General features: G+C 39.8%; 1 protein-coding gene across 3 annotated transcripts; it reads left to right on the forward strand.

The window, feature by feature from the left end:
• The first annotated feature begins 366 nt into the window (after window positions 1-366).
• On the forward strand, window positions 367-8,833 carry LOC126188050 (protein mono-ADP-ribosyltransferase PARP12-like). Of its 3 annotated transcripts, XM_049929485.1 has the most exons (4): window positions 3,201-3,689; window positions 3,882-3,992; window positions 4,314-4,427; window positions 6,771-8,833. In XM_049929485.1, the coding sequence occupies exon 4, from the start codon at window positions 6,773-6,775 to the stop codon at window positions 7,667-7,669; it is 897 nt and encodes a 298-aa protein (XP_049785442.1). In that variant the 5' UTR covers window positions 3,201-3,689; window positions 3,882-3,992; window positions 4,314-4,427; window positions 6,771-6,772; the 3' UTR covers window positions 7,670-8,833. The 3 variants fall into 3 exon arrangements, with proteins under 3 accessions (XP_049785440.1, XP_049785442.1, XP_049785439.1); XM_049929483.1 differs by lacking the exons at window positions 3,201-3,689; window positions 4,314-4,427 and adding an exon at window positions 367-391; XM_049929482.1 differs by lacking the exon at window positions 4,314-4,427 and having other exon boundaries at window positions 3,210-3,689.
• Window positions 8,834-10,270: the final 1,437 nt, after the last annotated feature.

A 10,270-nucleotide genomic window follows, 5' to 3' on the forward strand; every position in this document is an offset into this window, starting at 1 on the left:
CACAGCCAGTTGGACTGCCTGGCACTACGCATTTCGCTCGGTGAGAAAACACATCCAGTTTAATTTGTCATTCTTGAGTGGACGACGCAAGACGGGGTTCGTACAAAAAGTAATGAGACTGATTTTTTGCTGACGCAACTGTACTTGACAACGCGCGCTCGCTCGGGGGGATTGGTGGTGGGGGGTGTCTGGCCGAAAACTCGCGGCGTGTTAAGTCGCCTGCCCGCTCTTGTCTCGGCAGCATCGTACCTTTAGTGAAAACGTCGCAAACGATCGAGCAACGTTACGCCATCAAGTTTTGTGCGAAACTAGGAAAATCGGATACGGAAACGTTGGATATGTGTCGGTAAGCCTACGGCGATGACTGCCTGTCAAAAACCCCGGTTTTCAGGTGGGTGAAGAGCTTTAAAGAGAGCCGGGACAGCCTTGAGGACGAGGACCGCTCCGGACGCCCGTCAGCCAGCAAAACTGACGAAAACTTCGACCGTGTGCGCGCTTTATTGAACACTGACCGTCGGATGAGTACTAAAATGTAGACATTCACGGCCGGAAATATCATGTCCATTATAATTATCCGGGCTGTTATGCCGTGGTCGGTTGATGAATTCTGTGTCGATTCCCAACGTTTCGTCTCCGACTGCGGGAGACATCTTCAAGGGGGTCCGTAGCACGAAGGAAGGTCCAACACATCCACTGGCTCGCTACTGACCGTCGCTAAATTCCGTGTCCGCGCGCCCCGGGCCGCGGTGTGACGTCACGTGTTTTGAAAACGTCAGTGCAATTGTCCGCTGTCCGTCGCCGTCGATCGCCGTTGCCATCACCCAGTAGTGGACGGGTGGTACACATCTTCTTTAACACCGGCATCCATATACCGTTTAATTTCACGCCCTCCTCCTTTCGATTGAAATTATTAGGGTGTTTAGCGATTTCGATTGCCTCCCTGTAGAGCCTTTCGTAATATCCGCTTGTGGCCGCTAGTACTTGCGTCTCCTCGAAAGGAATATTGTGGTTCCCTGGCTAGAAAGATATCTGTGAACCTGAGTTGCTCGACGCTGAGATGGAACATCTCGACAATGCACTAATGAAGAACGTATATTCGTCCGCCGAAATAAACCGTTTAGGCAGCCACGCAGAAATCATAGTGACGTACAGGCTACTGCAAAATCTAAAGTTTTCCTGCCGTTTGTTAAAAATGTAACGGAAAGAAAAGAGAGGATCTTGACGAAGGGGAGTATTACCGTAATTTAAAAGCCCACCAGGAAGAGACAGGAATACCTTAAGCCTGCCAAGGACGCTCGCAAACCATTGAAAAAAGCTGGAGTGTATAGGACCCCTTGCAGCTGTGGAGATGTTTATGTGGGTACCACTAAAAGAACTGTTTCTAAACGTTTGGAAGAGGACAAGCGCAATTGTAGAAGAGGAGAAACGGAACGATCAGCTGTTGCGGAGCATGCTTTCCGTAGAAGAGGAGAAACGGAACGATCAGCTGTTGCAGAGCATGCTTTCCAGCCAGGGAACCACAATATTAGTTTCGAGGAGACGCAAGTACTAGCGGCCACAAGCGGATATTACGAAAGACTCTACAGGGAGGTAATCGAAATCGCTAAACACCCTAATAATTTCAATCGAAAGGAGGAGGGCGTGAAATTAAACGGTATATAGATGCCGGTGTTAAAGAAGATGTGTACCACCCGTCCACTACTGGGTGATGGCAACGGCGATCGACGGCGACGGACAGCGGACAATTGCACTGACGTTTTCAAAACACGTGACGTCACACCGCGGCCCGGGGCGCGCGGACACGGAATTTAGCGACGGTCAGCAGCGAGCCAGTGGATGTGATGGACCTTCCATCGAGCTACGGACCCCCTTGAAGATGTCTCCCGCAGTCGGAGACGAAACGTTGGGAATTGACACAGAATTCATCAACCGACCACGGCATAACGGCGCGGATAATTATAATGGACGTCGGATGAGTGTCAGGATGATAGCAGACGACCTCGGACTTGATAAAATGACAGCGCACAACATCATCACCAAAGAATTGTCGATGAGGAAGGTCTGCACCAAGCTGATCCCGAAGATTTTGTCAGACGTTCAAAAGCAAGCACGTGTGGACGCCTGCCAATCTCCAGAGCGCTGAAGCTGATCCGAAATTTTTAGATAAATGGTCACTGGAGACGAAACCTGGATGTTTCAGTACGATCCGAAGCGCACGAGTGCCGAATGGTACACCGCAGCGTCCCCACGTCCAAAAAAGGCTCGCATATGCAAATCGAAGGTGAAAGCCATGCTGATTGTGTTTTTCGACAACAGTGGCGTGATTCCTCATGAGTTTGTGCCTCAAGGCCAAACTGCCACCAGTGCTTTTTATTGCGAAGTGCTCAAGAGACTGAAAGCTGCATCATGACAACGCGCCGAGTCACACTTGCGTCATGGTGGCCAGCTACCTGGCCAATGATTTCCAACGATTACCTACCCCCTACTGTCCCGATGTGGCCCCGTCAGACTTTTTTTGCTCCTCAAACTAAAAACTTCCCTGAAAGGACACCGTAATGGGACTTTGGAGGAGGTCCAAGCTGTGACGACGGGGGCTTTGAAGGCCTTCCCGGACTCAGCGTTCGCGCCAGCGCTTGGAGTGTGGAAGTCCCGCATGCAGCTGGTTGTCGACTCTCAACGGTCATACACTGAAGAGGACTAAGTGGCTGTAGTGATATCTACAATAAATTTTGATTCATAGGCTCAGTCTCATTACTTTTTATACAACCCTGTATGGGGGATGCATTGCGCACTACGCGGCGCAAAATTCAGGTTCCTAGGAAAATCTGGCTTTATTGTATACACATAAAACAACGTTTCCCCCCAATGAAACAAATATTTTTAGCAATATACTTTTTATTCACCTTGTGGAAACAAGGTATGTTATTTGTCTCTTAAAATTATTTGCCTCTTAAAACGCTATGAACCCTAGCCACGCTTCATATATAACCGGAAAGGCTGAAAAAAAAAGTAAGTGAAACCACTCAAACCCAGAGAATGAGCGAGAAACATTCACGTAGCTGAGGTGGCCGCAGTGGCTAGTTTCATTCGTTTGACGCCGGGCCTACGAGTTGCCGCGGTCGCGCAAGGTTACGGCGCTTTGACGTCAAAATGACGTGTAATGAGCACACTGTGAGTGCACCTAGAGGTGCACGCGCGGTGAATCAGCGGGCAAATACCAACCTGCTGTGATATCACATGCGACAATCTCGAGAAAAAAAGTTGTTAATCTCACTCTTATACTAGTCCGCAATCACAAAGTTAATAAATAATCAATGAGAAGAGTGGCCTACTCATTGCTACCAACATACGAATATCAGTTGTATTAATGTTGGCAAGCTTCGCCAGTACTTTTCTTAGTTACGTAAAGATAATTACTGAGATACCTAGATGCAGCAGTGCAACTGTATCGTACTCAAAGCAGCGACGTTTGGCGGTACGTCGAAGTTGGTGAATTCTGTGTAGATATCTGAATTTTTAAAGCAGTTGTCGCAAGTGAGTAATGTTGAGACGTGAACTGTAGAAGTGTACCGACCATTGCACAGTGCACCGCATACTGCACCAAATTGTGGCGTATCTACTGAAATTCCTATGTGGTTCCTATATTTATCAATTTTTTGAAGCAGTGTTGTTCATTTTCGGTATCTGAGGTGCGTATATGTCTACCTATTCCGAAAATTTCTCGTCAGCGTAATATTGCACTAAATTGCGTTGTAAAAAAAGTTATCACAAAACGAAATTAAAAAAAAAAAAAAGACTGCGGTATGGAGACTTGAAACATGAAATGAGCAACATGGGCGTAGGGAGTTCTACAGTCTGATCCTATTACTGTGGTGTTGCAGGAAATGCTGTAGGTCAAGGCATCAGGTTCAGACTGACGTCAGATCCGTACTTCTGACACGCACCACGCGTAGACTCTTGCAATTGGCGGTCTCACACTGCAAACAATACCGGTATGTATTTCAATGTTTTCATCTTATTTTACTAACAGAATTAAGTATTATTCTGTTTATGTCATCTCTTTGCCATATATGATTGTCATTGATAAATATTCTCAACAATGAACAAGATGTGTTAGAAATTATTTCAAGATTCAAGATTCTTTATTAGCCATTGATCATGCAAGATGAAATAGGCTTCGTCAGTACATAAAATAATATTAATATTCCAGACACTATATATAAGGCATAGATATAATTAGCATATGAGTAACTTACAAATAACATAAACCTTAAGCAGGTGACTACAATGCTTAATACATATTCTTGTTTCAGATACATACAAAGGTACCAAAAATGAGTTACATTGTAGTAGCAAACACAGTAGTTACGTAACACATCATAACACTGGCAAATAAAGTAGTTACCTAACACAGTTGAAATACAAAGGTATTAAATATGAAATATTTTGTAACAGTATATATAGTAGTTAATTAAGTTAATTATGCAATTACAGGTTTATCTCTGTGCTACTCAGATCATAATATTCTTGCATAGAATAAAATGGATTGTCAGATAACCAATTGTACAAATTTTGTTTAAGAATTTTTGTGGGCATGTCCCGAGCAGATTGCGGTAGTTTGTTGAATATTTTTAAGGTATTCACGTTGTGTGAGTTACTACTTTTTGTTAGTCTGTGTCTTGGTATATCATAATCTGCCTTCCTTCTAGTGTTGTAGTTATGAATTTCTTCCCTGACAACACCTTCCATACCATTGTTTTTAATGTGTAACACACAGATATAAATATACAAGTTTACAGTGGTCAACAGTCTTAGCCTTATAAAGAGAGGACGACAGTGCTCCGTGGGACCGACTTTACACATTATGCGCAGCATTCTTTTCTGCATCAACAAAATTTTGTTACTGTGAGAGCTGTGCCCCCATATGAGAAGGCCATATGTAACTTGTGACTGGAAGAGTCCACAGTACATTGTTCTCAGAAAGTTCATGCTAATCATGTCCCTAAGTTTCCAAAGGAGATAGGAGACTCTTGAAAGCTTTTTGCAAACCTGATTTACGATTTGTAATAGTAATTAAACACTGTGTAGTACTGTAGCCTCTAAGTGAATATATTTCATTCAGTATAGTAGCTTTTTCATTTTGCCTAACACATCACAATTTTCAACTAATTTTGTCACACACACACACACACACACACACACACACACACACACACACACACACACCGAGCGAGGTGGCGCAGTGGTTAGCACACTGGACTCGCATTCGGGAGGACGACGGTTCAATCCCGTCTCCAACCATCCTGATTTAGGTTTTCCGTGATTTCCCTAAATCGTTTCAGGCAAATGCTGGGATGGTTCCTTTGAAAGGGCACGCCCGATTTCCTTCCCAATCCTTCCCTAACCCGAGCTTGGGCTCCGTCTCTAATGACCTCGTTGTCGACGGGACGTTAAACACTAACCACCACCACCACCACATAGTCCCAAATTCCAACCTACATCTGACAGTAATTTCAATTAGCAATTAAATATAAATTGTATCATATCATAATACATACATTCTAAATACCACGTTTACATATATTTAACAAAAATTATCCAGAAGATCAATAAAGAGACGTGTAATAATGTGGAAGGAGTCATTTTACTATCGCTTTGCACATTCATGCCCGTCATTTACAATTTATTTTAGTACTGTTGTGGGTTAATAATTCCTACATGTCACCAGTTAAACATTATGGAAGTAGAAACCCTTCAACAGAATAGAAGAAATTGTGAAGAAGAAATTTTGCCAGTTTGTTTTTAAATTTAACTTTGCTTTGTGTCAAACATTTTATATCTTTGGGAAAGTGATCAAAAATTTTGGTGGCAGCATTGTACACCCCTTTGTGTGCTACAGACAATCTTAATGTGGAGTCAGCAAAAGAGAGACACACCATTCATACACACAAAACCAAGCACACCTCATGTACAGATGGCTACTACCTACAGCATCTTGGACCAGAATTCCAGCCGGAGGTGCTGCAGTTAGCAGTCATGTGTACTTGAGGTGTGCTTGCTTTTGTGTGTATGGATGGTGTGTGTTTTCCTTTTGCTGATGAAGACTGTGGCTGAAAGCTTTGCCTTTCAATTGTTCCTGCCTGCAACTTAACTGTCTTCATTACCCTAAGTAGCAATCTGTCTTTTTCTACATTGTTGATATTCCTACCTGGAGTTTCCATTGTTCGGTGTTATAATAATTCAGGTGTGATATATCCCAACTCTTCACAGCAGAAATCTTGTATATCATAGTTGTATCACTACAAAATTTCAGTTGCCCTGCTATGAATTCTTGTATTACACTGCACATTTATAAATGCCTATGTATAAAACAAACTATCAGATGCAAATACCAGAGAAATGTGTGACACTGATCATATTACAGTATAAGTTAAAGTGGGAAGGGCAGGCCTGTAATTGGAGTAAATAATTGATCTTTGAATTCAGTTCCACTAGCCTATAATATTTTGTAAGGTCGTCTACAAAATAAAACAGCTGAAGTAAAAGACAGAAGAGCCAGGAAGCAGAGGGTGACAACAAACAAAAGTTTTTGGGAACATGTTAGGTCACAGTAAATGTGTGTGTTTGTTTTACTTGGTAATAGAATAAATCAATGGGAAGTCCTCAATGGAATAGTAGAATTAAAAGACCGGTGTTTCTAAATCTCAAGCAGTAATTACTTATTTTTCTTTGCCAGTATTTTAGTATAATCAACTGTGAATGTGTTTCAGGAATGGGCGCAGTGTTGTCTTGGTTCACTAGTGACTCCAGCAATGGAGAACCCATCAGACCTTATAAACCACAAACATATCTTGAAGCAAAGAAGAGATATGAACCATCTGTACCCAGTAATTACAATGTGAGAGTGTTACCTTCCAGTTCACAAGAATATAACAGTTTTTCCTACTATGGAAGTACTTTACCAAATCATTCTACATCGTCGAATTTGCAGTACGTTGGTAGTGGACATTACCAAAGATATTCTCTAGTGAAAACTGCAGGCTCTACTCTGCACAAGTTTGTCTTACAATTAACTGTTGAATGGGATCCCATGGATGCCAACTCAGAGTTTCAGCTATATTTATTGCCCTTAGGTACTTGGGAATATGAAGAAATATTTAGGTTATTCAAGCGTACCACACAGAAACAGTTCATGGTTCATAAAATTTACAGGGTTCAGAATCCGTACTTATTGGGTTGCTATTTACTCAAGAAAGAAGAAATGAAATCAAGATACCATTATGTTACTGAGAAGTATTTATTTCATGGTACCAAGGAGGTAAACAAGGACAGTATTTGCAAAAATAACTTTGACTGGAGGAAACATGGACGTTCGGTAGGCAACATTTTTGGGAAAGGTGTTTCATTTACACCTATTTCTTGTTACGCCAGTCATTATTCAGACAACTGCAACACTCAAAGAATGATGTTTGTGTCTAAAGTTCTAATTGCAAAGGAAGTTGTAGGTAACAAGGATATGGTACTACCACCTGTATTTGATTACGGGCGGTGTCTTAGGTATGACACTGCTACTAAACACAATGGTCAGGTTGTCGTCAAATTCTCAGATTGTGAGTTTTATCCTTCGTATGTTGTATATTACACAGGACAGTATGTAAAAAGGGAGTAAAGGAAATGGAATTTAGCCATTATGAAACTAACTTACTTTTTTTCCAGTTTTTGTAAGAAAATGAGATAAGTATGTAATTTATCATGTATACAATGTTCCATAAGAACTGTGGTTGTTTTACAGACTTTGTTGGCATGAAACGCTCCAAATATACTTTAGATAAAAGTTCCTCATTTAAAAAAAATAAATCATGTTTGTTATATTGAACACTAAATTTTTATTATATTTAACATGTTTGTGGATAGCTGCCTGGCTGTCAGTGGTCTCCTTCCATGCTTTCTGTTATTTTTTATGTAATTAATATCAGGAGAATCTTGTTTAGTTTGCATGTGTGATAAGACTTGCAGAAAATAGTGACATTTATAAATCCTAGAGCACATAACATAGTTATTGGGACTATGAATCTGTAACAGGAGCAGTTTCCTTTTTTTCTTTCTAATAGTTTAAATTTTTTGTTAATATCTGTTCTGCTGCATACACATATTACCAGTTACACAGACACTGTAAACTGCAAGGTGTGGAGAGAATGTTGAGATGTAATAAGTCTATTTCAGCAGAAAGTAATTTGCTAATGATTAGTGTAAAACGTCTCGCCACACAACCAGTGATCCAGGATTAAGTGAATAATGGTCTACTTATGGGAAGTTTTTCGTTAATTCATTCATTTATTTTCAGCATTTAAGAAGGCCACTATGCTTTCCAATACAAACTTAAAACAACGTGCTTGAAATCATTATTTGTAGTGTTCTGTGCATACGTTACTTTTAGAGCGAGAGAAAATTTCTTTGTTTTTGCCTATTGTCAGATGAAGACAATTCTGTACAGAAAATTTACTTCAAAAGTATTTGCTCACAAACAGCTTTATAAGTTGTTAGTAGCGTGTTACAGAATCCTAAGCATTAATTGAATTGTTTACCCTGACACACATTTCTTTTTTCACAAAAACTTTCTGACTTATTGCTTTAAAGAAGTATTGTAGGTGAATTTGTAACAATATTTGTGGCTCCTTATGATTAATCTGGTGTTTATGTTATATATTTAATTACTTTGCCCTAGGTTCCAATAATGAATCCAATCTTCTAATCGTAGTAACTTTATAATGCAGTATTTTCCCTTCCTTGGCATGCATTTCAATAAAAGCAATTTTGGCATGTGTCAAGTTCACATTGTGTTCAACCTCACTCTTCTTGCATATGAACACCAAATGAGAACTCAGATCACGATATGCCTTAACTGAAATGTTGAGCAGCTCATGAACTTCAAAAATATAGACAGCTACTTGTTTAGGCTTTCAGAGTCTCATTCCTCTTCATAGCAACATGACAAGTATGTATCCACTCAGTTGCTGTAAAAATAGTTCACTTTATGGATAACACCATGTGATGAAAGTGGAACTGAGCACGATATAGGCCTAGTCATGAAACTACAACTTAGTACATCAAAGTTTTTGGAGAGCTGTGAAAAAATGTACAGTTAACACCACAAGACATCCCCATAGTCCAGCAAGGACCAAATCAAAAGAACTATTCTCTGTAAATATATTACTGTTGGGTATCCTGTAACCTACAATGGTGTGTTCCGTGATGTACATTGTTAATTAATACAACATGCTTTCTATCTTTTCTAAAAAAAGGGTATGGAATACTGTTCTGATCAGTACCAAAACTAAAAGCCACTTCATATATATGCAGTGTATTTAAATCAGCATCACAGGGAATATTTGCAGACAGATTGAAATATGTTATTGTCAGACCACTTTACATAAAGACGTAATAATAATTTCCAACTGGTCTCTTGGCTTACATCCTTGAAGGACTATAAAAGATTGTGTATACAAGAAGCATAACACACATTACTCAAAGTAAGATATTTAATCAGTGACAATTTGGATTTCAAAGAGCTCTCTCCACAGAATATGCCACTTTTCAATTCACAAATCTGATTATACAGATTTTAAATGATAGTGCTTTGCCAGGAGACAATTTATATGACTTGTTAAAAACATTTGATTCTGTAGCTCATAGTATTCTCAAGAAAATCTGAAAATAATATCATAAATCTTGGTGGTAACTGGTTTTCATCCTGTATAACTAAAATAATGGAGACTTGCATTTATGTATCGAAGGAGTATAGACAATTAAAAGGCATATTTACAATAGAGAATAATCACAACATGTGTACCAGAGGGATGAATATGGAACCTGCTCTCTTTCTAGCTACGCATTAATAAACTCTCATCTTATATCCAAGGGATAGAAATGGTTCCCTTTGCTGACAATGCAAGTTTAACAATCAAGTCTAATGGACTAACTGAAACATTAGAGAATTGAAAACTGATGCCCTGCAAATAGACTGTCACTACATTTAGATACATCACAATATATACAGTTCAATACTGCACAAGAGCTGACCAAACCATTAAAAATGCACAAGTATAAATCAAATATAGAACACACTAAATTTTTAACTGTGTATATGGTTAAGAACCTGGACAGCAAGTCACGCATTAGTGATCTTAAACTTGTAAGTACTGCAACTTTTGCATTATAGATAATATCAGAGTTTTGTAAATGGAAATGTTAAAAATTGTCTTACTTTTCT

Source organism: Schistocerca cancellata, chromosome 5, assembly GCF_023864275.1.
Source record: "Schistocerca cancellata isolate TAMUIC-IGC-003103 chromosome 5, iqSchCanc2.1, whole genome shotgun sequence".
Classification (NCBI taxonomy): Eukaryota; Metazoa; Arthropoda; class Insecta; order Orthoptera; family Acrididae; genus Schistocerca; species Schistocerca cancellata.